Raw genomic sequence first — 18,738 nt, forward strand, 5'->3', positions numbered from 1 at the left:
CATTTGTGAGTCTAATAAACAACATTCTGGAGACGTTTGTGAAAATGATGATCTGTAATCAGGACTTTTGTCAAAATATCAAAAACAAACATGCAAAGTATCTGTGAATAAAGTTTGTTTGAAACTTGTGTGACTGTAAATGAACATGTTAATCCTGGTTTAGTCTGATTCAGTCCAGGTTTAGACCTGGTTTAGTCCTTGTTTTAGTCCTGCTTCAGTCCTGCTTCCGTCCTGATCTCTGTCTTGTTTTCTCTTGTTCCAGTGCTGAGTATTGGAGAGGGGGGCTTCTGGGAGGGCAGTGCCCGGGGGCAGGTGGGTTGGTTCCCCTCAGACTGTGTGGAGGAGGTCCCTGCCAAAGCCCTGGAGGAGCGCAGCTGTGAGTGTCACACAGTACTATACAATACTACACACAGTGCTATACAATATGACACAAAATACACACACTGCCCTGCATGAAACACTGCACAAGAGAGTATAGAAAATACACACCAGGCTGTGCACAGTACACACAGACTCACCTTTTACTGTGAGGTTGTGGAAAGGGAATGGAAAAAAAATGCTACTTTATGCTCATAAATTTCTCATGCTCATAAAAGTTCTTCATTTCTTCTTCAGTTATTTCTTCTACCCTGGAACAGAGCAAAGGATCATGGTCTATGTAGTTCCTTCTGTTTTTATCTCATGCTACAACAGAACAGTGACTTGAGAGACTTGTAATTCAATCTACTGTGGCAGCCCTCGATATTATTGTGAGACTTTTAATGAGACAACATCACGATATTTCTGTTCTTGTCACATCCCTGATGGTCACGGTTATTATTTTAACCCTTGTGTCGTCCCGGGGTAATTTATGACCCCCAAAAAATAACTCACTCACAGCAGAACTTGAACATTTCTTTATCAAATAGGTTGGAAACTGGGCCACTTGAAAAAATGTTGATTGTATAATAAGAACTGTCTGAAAAACAAGTTACGTTAAAGTTCAATTTGACCCCAATTTTTTTCTCTTATAACTCAAATCAACTTAATTTCCACCACTGTACTTGACAAACACAGTGCGGTGATGGAAATTAAGAGTTGCAGGAGATTTTGAGGTCCAAAAATGCACAATCTTTACTAAAATAGGGCCTACTAACCAAAATAAACTGAAAATAAGCTCCAAATTATATATATATATATATATATATATATATATATATATATATATATATATATATATATATATATATATATATATATATATATATATATATATATATATACACAACTTTTAGGTATATACAACTTTTAGGTTCCTTTTTCTACCCAGTTCTGTGTGATTTGGAGCTTCTTGTCTGGGTTAACTCTTCATGATACATGTATGTAATAGTTTTAATGACCATCACAGTGCTGTTTAATACATCTTTACTTTCAAAACCATTTTTATTATTGCATTGAAAACATGTCATTTGGGTTCATCAAAACAACCCAGTTCTCTGAGAAGACCGACTGGGTAATTTTGTACCACTGACGCGGTACAAAAGACTAGAGATCGAGCAATGTTTTTTTTCGTGGCCGATGCCGATACAACTGTTGATAATCCAGAGCAACCGATGGCCGATTGGGTCTGCCAATATTTTTGGCCAATATATAGGGATGATTTTGATTATCTTCAACAAATTATGCAATTTAAATTTACTATAAACTGACCCACAGCACTTTTTTTTATCACAAACCTATAAGAGAGCTGTGTGGTCACATTTGTGCAGTTATCTCTTTGTATTTAAGTGTTAATATAAAGCTTTATGTGTATTTTTTAGGCAGCAGATTGACCAGAACAAAATATCAGCCTGTGCTGGACATTTAAGGCCCATAGCCAATATGCTGAGAAGTGCAAATATTGGCCCAATATATTGTCTATCTGGGGGGAGTGTTTTTTATATACATGTATCAGAAATTACCATACCATATTTTCCGGACTATATGTCGCTCTGGAGTATAAGTCACACCAGCAAAAAAAAAAAAGCTCAATAATGACGAAAAAAACATATATAAGTCGCACTGGACTATAAGTCACATTTTTGAGGGAAATTTATTTTACAAAATCCGAGACCAAGAACAGACATTTTATCTTTAAAGGCAAGTTATAATAATAACAATAAATCACTATGAACAAATATGTGTCTGGTATGTTTACGTAAGATATTAACAGTTAATCAGATAACTACACGCTAATGTAACATATGCCGTCTTGTCCACAAACACGAGAGACACGAGAGATCTTTTCACTGATGTTCTTTTCACAGTTGTCAGTGTGACAATAACAAACATGAGAAATGATATACTTTAATAATTTCACATATAAGTCGCATCTGAGTATAAGTCTGAGTATAAGAGCACTCCCGGCCAAACAATGAAAAAAGTGCCACTTATAGTCCGGAAAATACAGTATATTTCATTCTGCTGTCCTTAATAAATATATTCTGTAATTGTTTTTGACAAAAGTGAAACTGCTGTTTGGGAGCTTAACTATAACCATACTTCAGTGTGTTTCTGACAAATATTGTGATTTGATTTGTGATTTCTGTTTGAATAATAAGATTCTGTTCAAAGTTCATATTTTAAACATGTCCAGAAGAAGTGACAAAAAGACTGAAATGTGAACTGACAAAGTAATACAAGAATCACATTTCAGAACATGTTTGTACAGTGTCTAAACTATAGGGTTAGTAGTTTTTATGCAGAATAAGAAGAGATTATGTTGTTTGTGGATAAGAATATAGTACTCATTAAAAATTTAAACAGAAATTTTGATTCATTTGTGATTAATCTTGCAGCTCAAGATATGATGAAATCTTGACATTGGTGATTGGTTTTTGGCCAGAACACCAAGACGACATGTGCTTTCTGTTTCATCTGAAAATACCCAAGGCAGCGCCCTGTTGTCATGACGACCATCTGGAGTGTGAGTCGGGTTTGGGTCAGGTCAGGTCAGATTCAAGTCCATTTTCTGGAGTTGGACTTTAAATCCTGGTAACCACTCTGCCACAGTCACACAGGGAGGACATGCACACTCCTCTCAGAGAGATCAGGAGTCTAACCCACAACCTCCTTAATGAGAGGAGGCTGTGGGTTAGACTCCTATAGGCCATATGCTTATGGCCATATGTTGTTTAATCTTTACACTTCATTTAAAATCTGTGGTTCAGAGCACGAAATTACCTCAGACTTAAATAAAACAGTACATTTGTGCTTATCTGACATAATCCCAGTTTTAATCTGTCACAGAGATTACAGACTGTTTTAATCCCATTGCACCAAGAGTAATATTCAACAACATGTACTATATCTGATTCACCTGAACTGCATAGTTATTTAGTCCAGGTTTAGACCTGGCTCAGATCCAGTTTAGTCCCCGTTTAGTCCTGGTTTAGTCTTGCTTTAGTCCTGTTTTAGGCCTTGTGTAATCCTGGTTTAGACCTGGTTTATTTCTGCTTTAGTCCCCTTTCATTCAGTTTAATTCCTCATCAATCCAAGTTTAGTTAGAATTTAGTCTGAGTTTAGTCCTGGTTTAGTCCTGCTTTAGTCCTGGTTTAGTGCTGATTTAGTACCCGGTTTCATTCAGCTTTAGTCCTGGTTTAGCCCTAGTTTAGTTCCCAGTCTAGTCCCAGTTTAGTCCTGGTTTAGTCATAGTTTCGTCCTGGTATAGCCCTTTTTCAGATCTGGTTTAGTCCTGGTTTAGTCCTGATTTAGTCCTGCTTTAGTCCTGCTTCAGTCCCAGTTTAGTCCTGATTTAGTCCTGATTTAGTCCTGGTTTAGTCCTGGTTTAGTCCAACTTTAGTCCTGGTTTAGTCCTGGTTTAGTCCTGGTTTAGTCCCGGTTTAGTCCTGCTCTAGTCCTGCTTTAGGCCATAGTCCTGGTTCAGTTGTTAGTCCTGTACATTGGAGGGACAGTAGATATATTTACACAGAAGAACAGAGGATTCTGAAGCTGGTTACAGTAAATCCACTCTGTCTCCATGGAAACGGTCCTGAGGCGGTTGCCGTGGCGACGGGGGGAGGATGTCTCTATGGTAACCGGTGATGAATGGAGCTTGTTTGTAATGACAGTGTGTTTATGAGATTATGTTTTCAACTGACGTCTGCTGGGCCAGATTAAGGCACGCTCTGAGTTTAAGGTTAAGATTATAATTTTGAACATTTTTTTTTTGTTTTTTATTACATTTTTTATGTCTCAAAATAATACAAAATATAAAGAATAGGCAAAAGAGTAGTATTTGTGCTGTATGGTTAACATTGTTATTTTGAGATTTTACTAAAAGTTCAAAGAGTCCAGCTGCAGACCTTCACCCAGAAGACCTCACCCCGCAGACCTCCACCTGGGCGCACCTCCACCCACATGTCCCTCACTGTTTTCCGTTAGTTTACTTTAAAAACAACTTCAAACACATTTATTCACCAATATAGATCTTGAAAGGAACTTGCTTGGTGTCATCTCTGCTCTACTCTGTTTGCGTAGCTTAATTAGCAGTTTAAAACTCATCACAAACAAAAAAAGATATTTAACTGTCCACATAGGCCCACATATACAAGGCTGTTATAGCATAGCCATATTAGATGTCGTTTGTCCGTGTGTGTCTGGTTAAGATTAGGCACAAGTCTGTACGCTTAAGGTGAGGAAAACAGTTTGGGGCATGGCCTCTGTTTATTTACTTTCAGAGACCTGTGGATGGAGGTGAGTCACGGAGGGTCCTCTGGGTGGAGGTCTGCAGTTAGAGCCCTCTCATATATTTTGCTTATTTTTTTTTTGTTTGTTTGTTTTGGTGACTTTATGATGTTATTTCCTGGTCCTGGCAGCAGATGAGAGATACAAAGAGGTAATTTCATAACTATTAACTAGCAACTGTAATGTCAACAAGGGCAAAAACATGTCTAAACTACACAATAGTTATAATTAGACTAATACAAATAAATGACAACACCTTTATTTCGTTAAATGAAGTGTGTCTTCCTTGTGCGTAAACTGTGTGGTTTTCTGTGTTGATGACATAGGTAGAGCGATTGTCTTTTAGGACGCAGCATTGCTTCCTGTTTTTTTTTTTGTTGTACTATCCCACAAAACCAAATCTGAATTAGAAAAATGTCTAAATCTGACAAATGCATCTGTCAAGTTTATAACATTTTAAAGCAGTTCCTTCAAATAGTGTTTTAGTGTGTTAGTGTGTTAGTGTGTTAGTGTGTTAGTGTGTTAGTGCAGAGCTGCTTCTCAAAGTTTAAATTTAAAATCAGAATCGGACCAAAAATAACAGCAACAGCTGTTGCTCTCCTCTTTCTCCTCCTCTGAATCACTCTATCTCTCCCCCTCTCCCCTTCTCTCTCTCTGTCTCCTTCCGCTGAATCACTCTCTCTTTCTCTTTCCTATGAATCACTCTATCTCTCTGTCTCTCTCACCCTCCTCTCCGTCTCTTCTGAATCAGTGGCGTGTCTAGAGACATTTTACAGGGGTGGCACTGGAGGGTACCAAGTGTGACAAGACCCCCAAAACTCACGGCTCTCACGGGATAATGTTCTAAAATTAAACTAACAATGTTTTACAGTGGTTCATTTCTGTCTATTAGTTCTATCTTCTGATTATAAGCTGCTTCTCTGCAACAATCAAAGGAGCATATAGTTATTATAAGAACATTTGTGGCACAGTCGGGGTTAATCTGATTTGTAGTCTACACTCGCTACATGTCACTGGTGTTTCAGTCGAGTCCCAGCGTCCCAGGCCTCTGCTGCCTCCCTGTGCTCCGCTCCTGCTCCAGCACTTGAGCGCCCCCTGTCTGTGAGCTGCAGCCTCACACTGGACTGTGCATGAACGCTCCAGTCATCAGTCCATGCAGTTGGTCTAAAAGTCTAAAGCTTTTGTTCAGACTCTTGCCTCATGTTTAATGTTGCTTCTATAAGAATTCTATTAAAATGTGGAGGGAAATGTGTCAGGATTTGCTGCTTTTTTCACACTGCAGTGGTCCTTTGTTTTTCGCGGGGGTTACATTCTAAAAATAACCCGCAATAGGTGAAATCCACGAAGTAGTCAGCTTTATTTTTTACAATTATTCTATATGTATTAAGGCTGTAAAACCCCTCACCACACACTTTATACACTTTTCTCACACAGGCATTAACTTTTTCTCACATTTCTCTCTTGTTTAAACCTTTGTAGGTGCTTTTGTCAGTGCAGAACGTTTCATCGACATTGTGGATTTTGTCTGGGAGAAAACTTGCAAACATACAGCACTTCAGAGGCACACTGCGATTGAACATTTATGTAAATTTGGCTGAACACCTTCTGTACTGTACAGGAGCATGCAAAATTGCACTAAAGAAATCCACAAAAGAGCAAGGCCGTGAAAAGTGAACCACGTTATAGTGGATTGAATGTTTGGACGTGTTACTTCATCAGCTGTTTGTTCTTGTAATGATGTAACTCTGAGAATAAGTGGACTGACTAAAAATTTGTGGGATGTAGAACATTATTTCAGACTCCAAACTGTGTCCAGAGCCTTTGATTTGGTGCTGCACACTGTTAATAATCAGGTGCATTCATATGTCGCTGAGTGCGGCTGGACCTCCACATCATTATGTGCTCATAGCATTTACCCGTCCTGCCCATGCCACAGGCCGGTCCTGGGATGATGCCACATCTCAGTTAAACTGTTCATTGGCACTGTACTTCTCTGAGTTCTGCCCCATAGTGGGGTGGCTCCTGGGGTGGCTCCTGGGGTGGCCTGTAATATTCCAGTAGTGACCACTGCCTAGACACGCCCCTGATCTGAATCACTCTATTTTATCTTATTTAGCAGGACAAAAACACAAGTTCTTACAGGTGTACTACAGAACTTTTCTGCTGTAGGCCCTCCACCTGCTTCTCTCCATGGAGTTACAGTATTTGTTATTGCTTATCCTCCAGTGTCCCATATGGCTTTAAACACATCTATCTCTTCTTTATTTCATTACAGTTTTTAATACTCACATGTACTGTGGATGCATGCATTCTTACTATGAGCAGGCTCTCCTCTCCACAGATCGAACCTGGAACTGAGTAATGTTTTTGTTGATGTAACAGTACTCTTACTTGAGTAAAAGTTGTGGTTCCTCTTCCCTCTGTGAATAAGTCTATAAGGGACTTGAGCTTTATGTCTTCAATATGAAATGATTTGAACATTTGTGTTTCTTGCAGCTCCTTCAGATGTGATTTAGTTTGTCTCTTTTTTGTGTCTGTTTGAAAATAACACAGATTTTGTGCATTAGTTCATATTTTGTCCTTCACATTAACTTTAAACTATAAATCAGATGTCCATCCCCACAGTTCTCTCTTAAACGCTTTAAGTTACGCTTACTTGAGTAGTAGTTTTCCCAAACACTTTTTCTTGGATCAGTATTTTATACTTCTACTTGAGTAATCTTACGTTAAAGCAACATTACTCAACATTACTCTTACTTGAGGAAAATTTTTTGCTCCTCTTACCCACCTCAGGTCACCACAGAGCTGATTTGCTCTGAGCTTCCAAACTTCTAATACAATAATATTTCTTCCGGGAAAGTCTATGGGAAAAATGAAAGTGAGTGTGACTTCCAGAACCAGAGGACGGGCGCCCACTGCTGAGCTCCACTGAGTCTGTGAAACATGCTCAGTTTAAATATATTTATGTTTTGTTTTGTGCTCCTCAGATTCTCGAGCGGATCGCACTGATCGGAGGAAACTGTTCAGACACTACACGGTCGGCTCCTACGACAGCTTCGACGCCTCCAGGTACCACAACAACTCATTATGTTTAAAGGAGCTGTACCTGAATTTGTCCCATGCATTTAAGCACAATGTGTCCTACTCATGGACTGCATGTATAAATGGACATAGCTAACCTGCTAGTCCTCACATTCCAAATAGGACGTGGGCATGAGTTAGGCCCCACTGACTGGCTTCAATTCACTTTCTATTGAAAAAACCATGGCCCCTCTCTCTGTAACTGCTGCTGTCAGGCTCATCATTCGGACCTTAAAATGTTCATATTAACCCGCTCTACATGATCCTGTTTTTTTATTTCAATATTTTCTCCCTAAATGAAGACATGAACATAATAACAGGCAGATGAGGTGCCTTCTATCTCCGAGGTCGCTCTCGCTAGCTTTAACAACACGTTTGATTGACAGCATTTAAATTTAATTTTTTATAATTATCTTCACGATTAACTCATCAAATACAAAGTTTAAGGCTGTGTCACTGTAGTACTCCTGTCAGTACCTTTCTGCACCTGTCTACGATTATAATTAAAAAGTGGGTCACAATAAAATTTGAAAATGGTCTTGGTGAGATTGACAAAAATAAAATCTATATTCTTATTTTGACTTGGTGATAATAAGCTGCTTATTTTTCCCAACTGATTAGTTTGCAGCTGATGTCATGAGCAATTTCCTGGGGTTGTAATGCTAACAAGAGGCATGGCTCTGTCTGAGGCTCTGTTACTCAAGTTAAACTTTAATCTGATCTTTGTTTTAACACAATCTGATTTAGCTGAACTGCAACAGGTGAGCGGATTTTTGCTTTTAAACAAATCCCTCTCAAATAACATTACAGTCACGGGCTAGCATTAGCCAACAGTTTTTCAGTTAGTCACTGTCATGTTTTTGTTGAAAATCAAACACTTAAACAGGACCATGGACACTTGTACTGAAAATGTTCAGTTTAAATCCATTTTATATTTTTTCTTGAGTTTTCTTAAAACTTTTTGGCAGTGTTTGTGAATGTGTGCATTGTATCACATGCAGTACACTCCCAACATGATGTCACTGCATCAATACCACAAATGTGCTGTAAATGTTTTGATTGAAGTTCAAGTATCTAAAAAAAAAATGAACCGCAAAAATGCATAAATATCACTGTATACTTATATTTGGAAGATTACACTTTGAAATTGTTTTGTTGCTAAAAAAAATAATAATAATTTTGCATATCTTGAAAACAACACTTTTGATATTTAGACCAAATCAGTTTCTTTAGAGTAAAAATCATTTTCTGATTGGCTCAAGAATCAGGTGAAACAGCATTTTTGTTTACTTTAACCAAAACATAATTATCTGTCTAAAGTCACTTCAGTTTGACGTCAATGTGCACTCTAGGAAATATAAAAATGTGAAATACCAAGAAATGAAGTAAAAAATGGATATAGTGCTTTGTGTGTCTCCATGGTAACCACCTGTGCTCTGTGTCCCTGTGTGTCAGATGCCCTCCCTGTGTGTCAGATGCCCTCCCTGTGTCTCCATGGGGTCTTATTAAAGCTGATGTCCTGGCTTATGACTGCAACCTCAGATCTGACACAGCAGAGTGGACCTTTATGGCCCTAAAGAGAGAGGGACTGTGACCTAATGTAACCTAATAACAAAACTACTCACCCAAACACCAACAGGGGGCGCACGAACTCCAGCCGCACTCACCTGAGAAACAGTTCTATCAAGACTCTAAGACTAAATCTACCAAATTACTCAACAATGCTTCAATGAATAAAACAGAACCAGGTATGAGAGCCATTTAAGACCAAGGATCATTGAATTTCAATCTGAAAATCCAATTGTCCGATAATACGCTGTTACCTGGAGTTGTGTTTTGTTTCATTCGCACATGTTTATCAACTCTAAAGGCTGAGTTCTTCTCTCAAACTGAAAACACTCTGTTCCACCTTGTGATGTCTTGTGGTAATACAGGAAGTGCTCCATTGTGTTTTTAAACATACATTTTCACTAGAATCATTTGGATCATTTGGATTTACCTAAGTTAAAGCTATTGTTTTAGCCTCATTTAAACTGCTTCACTCCTCGGTTCTCCTGAAGATATTAGAGACAAAAGGTAAAACAAAAATATTCAAGATTAAAAGTTAAGGTTATTCTAGTGCATGTGTCAAACTCAAGGCCCGTGGGCAAAATGTGGCCCGCCATGTTATTTTATTTGGCCCGTGACAAGGTAAATTAAAAGGTATGACTGTCTTAAAATGTCAGTTTATTGGAAATACACAGTTGTTGTTTTTTACATCTATGGAAATGCATATGCAATATTTGTAACTTGAGCAAGTAATAAATTCAGAAACAGTTAATTAACAAGTTGCAAGTAGTTGTATTTATTTTTCATTACACCTGGCTCTTTGAGGGAAACCATTTTGCTGGTGTGGCCCTTGGGGAAAATGTGTTTGACACCCCTGTTCTAGAGTATTGAAGAGTAAATCAGTTCAGCAGAGGATAACTGTAAAACCACCACTTCATGACATCACAAGGTGGAACAGAGCATTTTGAGCTTTTGAGATGTGGACTGACTAATAATAACGAGTTACTTAAACATGTGTGAATGAAACAAAACACAACTCCAAGTGTGTTTATGAGGAGGTAACAACATCATCAAACGACTTAAAGCTCACAAGAGTCCTTTTTGTGTAATACAGGACCGTTAATTATAATTTAGCTCATATCAAGTAAAACAAATCAATCTATAATGGCCAGATGCCTATTTTCATGTTATCGTGACCCACTTTAAATTATAATTCCAAACAGCCTGTCAGTTTACACGTGACGACATAAATAATGAATGCTTCGAATGAGAGCGACATTGGAGCTATTTTAAACCGCACGAGTCCCGCTTTCGGCCCGCGCCCCGCCGTTTGGGAACCGCCTAAGCTGCCGTCAGTCTCGGGCTCCGCGTCTCCATCTCCCGCTCTGCCCCGGTCACCGCCGCCCACGCTCCTGGTCCTCGTCTCCGGTGCTTTCTCCGGTGCTTTCTCCGGTGCTTGTGTCGGTGTCCCCCCGCGGCAGGAGCAGCTCCCAGCGGCGCATACACACATCCAAACCTTCCCCCCCCCTCCCTCCCTCTGCGCGCTCCTCCGCTCCTCGTCACCGGGCCGAGCGCTGCCTTCTCGCGCCTCCTTCCTCTCCTCTTCCCGCTGCAGCGCTGACATCGCCTCGGTATCAGCGGAGAGACAGCTTTATACCGCGCGCACACCGAGCCCGGGAGCGCCGCTGTGTGCCGCTGTGTCGCTGTGTCGCTTCGGGGCGGATGGTTTTGCCGTTTGACGCGCGGTGATGTGGGAGCTGAGGGGGCCGCGGCGCTGTTGCTCTCGGCGCGGCTGAAGCTCGGAGCGGCAGCGCGGTAGGGAGCGGCAGAGAGCGGCGGGGAGAGCGGGGACAGAGGGTCGGAGGTGCAGGCTCGGCTCTCCTCTCTTCCTCCTCTCTTCCTCCTCTTCCTCCTCCTCTCTCCGGCCGCGCCATGAACGTCCACTCGAGCCGCGCGTCCGTGGCCATGCTCCGGATGATGGGCTGCGTTAACGGCCGCTCCGCGCGCCATCTGCTCCACAGTGACTGCGTGGTGGACGAGAAGACCGTGGTGCTCCAGAAGAAGGAGAACGAGGGCTTCGGGTTCGTGCTGCGGGGCGCCAAAGGTAAGGACAATCTGTCATTAAGATTGAACACATCCGTCCCTGCTCCGTGTCTGTTCCGTGTCTGTTCCGTGTCTGTGTTATTCCTGGGCCTCGTGTCATCATCTCCACACGTTAAAATTACTTGAAATGTTTAATCTCCACTCTGGATCTCCATTATTACTGCAGCAATCACTGTTCTAATTGTCCTAACTGGTGTAAAGTTTGACATTTTTTTCGGGTATAACTTTAATGAGGATAGGCCTATATATTTCTTATAGTTGCACTTGAATAGAAGTTTTTGTCTGTTTATTTTATTTATTTTCACTTGGTAAAAAAAAAGCTTACAGAATATGATACTTTATACAAAATAATGTGAAGGATGGCTACCAAAAACCCTCAGGGGGCTTAAAGTGTGCTATGGCTCTATTCAAACACTGCAAAATTGTGGCTAATAAGAGACGACGTGGATTTTGATACCACGGTGATATTAAAAACACTTTATTTAAACAATAGAATGTGATTTTCAACGTTAAATGGTGGCCTCTGTGTAATATCTGATTTCCGATACTTTTACATAAGACTTGGAACTATTTGTAGTTTTTGTTAATTATAGTTTAAAGAACTCTGAAAAATAATCCTGGCTTGATTGCGTCTTGCTTAGTCAGTTTGTTCACACTTTTACTGGAGGCTTCTAATTTCAATAACAACTTTGTAACTCTGCTTAAGGTGTTTAAAGTACACTCTCATTGTTCCGCTGGTGCATGTTTTATTTGGAAATGAGATAATTAAGAGATATTTGACTCTATCAGGGCTATGAAAGCAGATTACACCATTGTAAGTCATGTTATAATGTTGTTACCTGCTCAAAAACATACCTGGAGTTGTGTTTTGAGCTGATGTTTGAGTAACACTTTATTATTAGTCTGTCTACATCTCCAAAGCTCAAAATGCTCTGTTCCACCTTGTGATGTCATGAAGTGGTAGTTTTCAAGTTAACAGCTCATTTTACCTTTAGTTCAGTAAATAGTTCCAGGCCTGAAATGATCCAAATGATTCTAGTGAAGGTGCATGGAGTTTAAAAACACAGAGGAGCACTTCCTGTATTACTACATGATGACATCACAAGGTGGAACAGAGTGTTTTCAGTTTGAGAGAAGAACTCAGCCTAAATATGCAGGGTTTGTGTGTTAAACATGTGTGAATGAAACAAAACACAACTCCAGGTCTGTTTGTGATGAGGAAACAACATTAGAACATAGATCTGAAAATCATTTGAAAGGTTTATTACTGGAATTTGAAGTCATTTTAAAGCGTGTAACTTGTGTGTGAAGTTGTGATGTCAGAGAAGCTTAAGTCTTACCCCTCTGTATCTGCTCTGTCACACGATAAGGCCACATGTCTCTGTGGCCTTGTCGTGTAAATGTGATGTGGAAGTCAATTCCAAACTGGATTATTGCTCTACTACAATATTAGCGTGTTAGCGTGTGTTAGCATGCAGTCTGATTTAGCCATGAGCTAAGTCTGTGCACTGTCCTGTCGCCTAATGCAACCAGCAAGGTTAAAGGCTACAGGCGAAATAAGCAGAGGATGCAGAGGAGAGGGTCAGAGGAGCGGAGGAGAGGGTCAGAGGAGCGGAGGAGAGGGTCAGAGGAGCAGAGGAGAGGGTCAGAGGAGCAGAGGAGAGGGTCAGAGGAGCAGAGGATGCAGAGGAGAGGGTCAAAGGAGCAGAGGAGAGGGTCATAGGAGCAGAGGAGAGGGTCAGAGGAGCAGAGGAGAAGGTCAGAGGAGCAGAGGATGCAGAGGAGAGGGTCAAAGGATGCAGAGGAGAGGGTCAGATGGAGCAGAGGAGAGGGTCAGAGGAGTAGAGGAGAGGAGCAGAGGATGAATTACCCTGCTTCCCTTTCCATATTTGTTCCCCCTCCTTTCTGTCCACACCTCTTTCTTTCTCTCCCTAGCTATCTCTCTCTGTCTCTCTCTCACTCCTCCAGTTAACCCCCTCCATTCCCCTCCCCGCTTTCTCTCCCTCTCTCTCACCCCTCCCTCCCTCACCTCCTCCTCATCCCTCTCTTTGTCTCCCTCTCTCTCACCCCTCCCTCTTTCTCCCCCTTTTCCTCCTCACATCTTCCTTTCTTTCCCCTCCGTTTCTCCCCCACCATCTCTTCTTCTCTCTCTCCCTTGACTTCCTGCGTCTCAGACATCTGCAAAATGACGTCACAGAGGATCCCCGTTTCATTTCACGTTCACCCCTCTCTCTTCTCTCCTCCTCCTGTTTCTCTTCCTCCTCCTCCTTTTCCACCCTCTTTCTCCTTTCCCTCTTTCTTCCTCCTCTCCTTCTTCTCCTCCTCTCTCTCCCCCTTTCTCCCCTCTCTTCCTCTTTCAGCTCACGTTTTTGCAATCATGTTTTTATTCCCTGACCAAATCAGACTTCATCTAAAAATAGCCACTACACCTCTCTTTCTTCACCTTCTCTGCCCTGTCTCTCTTCCCTCTCTCACTCCTCATCTCCCTCGCTCTCCTTCACTTTCTCCCCCTTCTGTCTTTCTCTTTCCTCATCTTACACTCTCCTCCTTTTCTCTTTATCACTCTCTTCCTTTCTCTCTCTCCTTCCTTCCCTTCCTCTCCCTCCTTGCCCCTTTCCTCTCTGCTCGGTCTCTCCTCTCCTTTTCTCTCTCTCTCTCTCTCTTCCTGCCTGCCTTGCCCCTCTCACCTCCTCTCCTCCCTTTTCACTGTCCCTCTCTTTTCCCCTCTTCTTCCCCCTCCTCCGCTTTGCCATAATCCTCGAGGAGCAGATTGAAAAGTAAAGTAGTTTAGGATTTCTGTTTTTCATCAGACCTCTTTCTCTCTTTTTGTTGGAGAGATGGAGAGATGAAGGAGATAGAGTGAAAGAGAGAAAGAGAGAGTTTGATTTTTACTTGTGTACTTGATGTATTTGAGTAAACAGTGCTTTCTCCAGTACAGATGTATTGTATAAGCAGCTCTTGAGGTCAAAATAAGTCCACTGTGTGCTGCCTGCATCTAATTACTAGGGGTTTTATTGTCCAAGAATCAGGAGGTGCTTGGTGAGCATGCCAGTTGTTAGCTTTAATGAAAAAAAAACATATCGGTCAATCTGTAGTTTTTGTTCTCTCTCTCTTTCTCCCCTCTCCCTCTGTCCTGTGTTCTCTCTCTTCTATTCTCTTTTGCCCCCTCCGTCTGGCTCTCTCTCGACCCGAGGCTTTCTCCAGTTTGAGGTCCCTAATACAAAGTGTCACTCGTCAACTCCCCCACAGTGTCACCCGGGTCCCGTGTCCTACCCCAAAGCCACAGGGCTTTGGCTGCGTTCACATGACATCAGCACACTGTACAATCCCTCTAGTTTAACCTGAGCTGGAGGACAGCTCAAAACTGATACTGTGCAGCTGATGTCATCAACATTTCCTGATGCTAACCGGAGGAACTACTCTATCTGAAGCTATGTTACTTGTTAGACTTTAATCTGAGCCTGAGTTTGAGCTTAATCTGACCATAAATAACTATTTTAGCTGGACTACAACAGGTGATCTGATTTGTGCTGTTAAACAAATCTCTCACACATAACATTACAGTCACGGGCTAGCTAACATTAGCCAACAGTTTTTCAGTTAGTCAGTGTCATCTTTTTGTTGAAAATCAAACACTTAAACAGGACCATGAACACAGGCTCCTGTTTAAATCCATTTTGTATTTTCAGACTATCTTAAAGGTTTTTTGACAGTGTTTGCTAATATGTACATTGTGTCACCAACTAACTGCTGGTAACTGCTGAACATTCCACCATAGAGATACATGTAGAACATCCCCAGCATGATGTCACTGCAAAGTATCAATTCTCAGATGGAATTTCCTGTTTATCTGTCAGACTGCACATGTGTTGACCTGGTTTATAATTAGTATCTCTGTAATGACTGGGCCTATCCACATGAAACAAAACTGGCACAAAGTTCTATGTCTTAGGTTTGTTAAAAGTATCGAAAATCAGATACCAAACTAAATACTCATTTGAGCAGGTATCGATACTAAAAAGGTCACAGTCACAGGACAGAAATGAAACCTTTCCTGAATCTGATGTTTTCCCATCAAAACCATTGTGTTTTGCTGCATTTGTGCATGTTTCAATACTGCATGTTTAGTCATCTCCTCTGTCTCTGCTCCTCTGTCTCTGCTCCTCTGTCTCTGCTCCTCTGGCTCTGCTCCTCTGTCTCTGCTCCTCTGTCTCTGCTCCTCTGTCTCTGCTCCTGTCTGCTTCTCTGGCTCTGCTCCTCTGGCTCTGCTCCTCTGGCTCTGCTCCTCTGGCTCTGCTCCTCTGTCTCTGCTCCTTTGTCTCTGCTCCTCTGTCTCTGCTCCTCTGTCTCTGCTCCTCTGTCTCTGCTCCTCTGTCTCTGCTCCTCTGTCTCTGCTCCTCTGGCTCTGCTCCTCTGTCTCTGCTCCTGTCTGCTCCTCTGTCTCTGCTCCTCTGTCTCTGCTCCTCTGTCTCTGCTCCTCTGTCTCTGCTCCTGTCTGCTCCTCTGTCTCTGCTCCTCTGGCTCTGCTCCTCTGTCTCTGCTCCTCTGTCTCTGCTCCTCTGTCTCTGCTCCTTTGTCTCTGCTCCTCTGTCTCTGCTTCTGTCTGCTCCTCTGTCTCTGCTCCTCTGTCTCTGCTCCTCTGTCTCTGCTCCTCTGTCTCTGCTCCTTTGTCTCTGCTCCTCTGTCTCTGCTCCTCTGTCTCTGCTCCTGTCTGCTCCTCTGTCTCTGCTCCTCTGGCTCTGCTCTCTGGCTCTTGAATAATCCTTCTTTCGTCTCTCGTAGCGGACACTCCGATAGAGGAGTTCACTCCGACCCCAGCGTTCCCGGCGCTGCAGTACCTGGAGTCAGTGGATGAGGGCGGTGTGGCGTGGCAGGCGGGGCTCCGGACCGGGGACTTCCTGATTGAGGTGAGGAATTTTTGGACACATTGGTTTTCGCAGCAGAGTCTTTGTCTTGTCTTCCATAGTTCCATTGTGCAGCTGTCCTCACTCACCCAAACTCTCTGAACCATCAGTCATTAGCTCAGTGCTAACGGCTACGCAGCTGTTCTGTGGGTCCGGCGCTTTAGCCTCGTGGAGCGTCTCATCCTGAGTTTTCACTGTGAACACGAGATCTGAGCTGGAACGTATAAAGAGTGGATGTGATTTACTTTAGAATATCCGCCTGAGTAGTATTTTACTGTGTTGTTTCTATATTGCGCAAAACTGACTCCTGTGAGTTTTTAGTTAAGTAGAGCTGTAGTTATTTAGATAAGGATTTATACGACAACAGCAGAAAGGAGAAGAAAGAGAGTGAGGTTTTTTTTGTGTGTGTGTGTGTGTTTCAGTGGAAAATGTCAGAGGTTGAATCTATCTTCACATAAATAGATCGCTTCCTAGTCCTTTTTTTCTGCATAAATAGTAGTTTTTGCGTAAACTCCCCCTGCAGGTGTAGTCTTGTAAGTGCAGTTTGGGCAGATACATAGAGATACAGAACAGTTTAGAGAGTTTTTGCCACGCCTCCTTTTTAGTCGACCAATCAATCGGCAGCACATGTCATTAGTCCAACAAGAGTTTATTTCATCATGTTTGTGTTTATTACCTCCTCAAAAACATACCTAGAGTTGCGTTTTGTTTCTTTCACACATGTTTGCGTTTGATTATTAGTCCGTCTACATTTCCAAAGCTTAAAATGGTCTGCTCCACCTTGTGATGTAATTAAATGGTCGTTTTAAGGTTCATCAGCTTTTCTTTTAGCCTCAATTGAACTGATTTACTCTTCAGTCCTCCAGAATAACCTTAAGTTTTATGTTTTACCTTTTGCACAGCTGAAAGTGTCAATAAGTCTCTGTTTGGTGCACCGAGGATTGAAGCAGTTTCAATGAGGTTAAAACAATAGCTGTAACTTCAAAGTTTTGCAATTCCGGGGCTGAAATGATCCAAATGATTCTAGTGAAGGTGTGTGGAGTTTAAAAACACAGTGGCTGTAGATCTCTGCGTTAAAACCACACATCTTCGACCATTAGACAGGGCTAAGTCTAAGTTCAAATGTGGCGAACTGACCCCCCGTGATATTATCTAATGAATCGTGTTTTGGAGAAGTCCTCAGATCTGACCGCTCCCTCCTCGTCTGTGCATTTGCAGATCCATGTTTGATTTTAATGAGTCAAAGTGTTTTTGTCTCATCCTTCACACTGCTGCATTTAAGTCCCTCTCCAAATCTCAACTGCGCAACATCCGTGACATCAGGTGAAGGGCAGTGAACGCACCTTGACTGTGAGAATATAACAGCAGCGCCCAGGTTTACGGAGGGACCCCGAATGTGCGTGAACGATCAGGAGAAGGGCATGGAACGCACCGTGACTCTGACGGGGTTAAATCGCAGCGCTCAGAGTTACGGAGATACATAAACATACACGAGAAGGACAGTGAACGCACCGTGACTATGTGAGGGTTGGACAGCAGCGTTCGGGTTTACAGAAGTGAAGAAGGACAGTGAAAGCGCCGTGACTGTAAATATGTAACGCTCAGATTTACGGCGATTAGGACGGAGGCAGTGAATGCACCATGACTGGCACATGTTGAGGGGCATCTTGAGCAACAGACATTAGGAACTGTGTTAGGAACTGCTCAAGTTTCCGAAGGTTCCCTGAAAGCCTCCTACGTTTCCTGGTCCATTTGCATACATTACACAGGAGCATGTATCTTTTATATATGACACAGACGCAGGGAGGAAATGGTGATTAAAATTTCAAGAGTCATTTTGAAGTTACTCAGAAATAAATAAATGAGAAAGTTTTTAAAGTGGTAAAGACCGCAAATCTCTTATATGAGTAATATATTGTACAGTGTGACAGCTCTCTTACTTGAGTAAAGGTTTTGGCTACTTTTCTCAGTGTGACTTAAGGCGATTTCACACTTTCCTGTTTGGTTTGTTCCAAAGTTCAGGTGTGAACACATGCAAACTCAAGCACTTGTTCACTTATAGCAGAGGATGCACTGCTGTAAATCTCTGTTTCTGTGATGTAGTAGACGGCTGTGCGCTGTCGTCTCCACACACGGCACTTCCATCGCTGTTGTCTGCTTTAAATCCAGTCACAGCGAAGCGCCAAAACACGATATATATCCTTATAAACCACTTGTATCGATCCACTTACTCGTACAACACCGTGTGCCAGTGTCAGACCAATGAAATTCTTTTTTCCTGTCTGTCTGTGTTTGAGCTAATCACTGTCAAGCCCAGGCCTCATCTTGCTTCTGTTTACTTCTCAAAACAATGAAAAAAACTTTGCAGTTCCTCTATGCTCCACGTTCTCGAGGCGGG

General features: G+C 42.0%; 1 protein-coding gene across 1 annotated transcript in view; it reads left to right on the plus strand.

Moving 5' to 3' along the window:
* shank2b (SH3 and multiple ankyrin repeat domains 2b) overlaps window positions 1-18,738 on the plus strand; it is a 130,745-nt gene that overhangs the window by 73,320 nt on the left and 38,687 nt on the right. The window contains exons 14-17 of the mRNA XM_055229816.1: window positions 263-376; window positions 7,692-7,773; window positions 11,355-11,437; window positions 16,219-16,343. Of these exons, the coding sequence (XP_055085791.1) occupies window positions 263-376; window positions 7,692-7,773; window positions 11,355-11,437; window positions 16,219-16,343 (404 nt within the window). The remainder of the gene's footprint in view (window positions 1-262; window positions 377-7,691; window positions 7,774-11,354; window positions 11,438-16,218; window positions 16,344-18,738) is intronic.

Source organism: Periophthalmus magnuspinnatus, chromosome 3 (assembly GCF_009829125.3).
Source record: "Periophthalmus magnuspinnatus isolate fPerMag1 chromosome 3, fPerMag1.2.pri, whole genome shotgun sequence".
Lineage (NCBI taxonomy): Eukaryota > Metazoa > Chordata > Actinopteri > Gobiiformes > Gobiidae > Periophthalmus > Periophthalmus magnuspinnatus.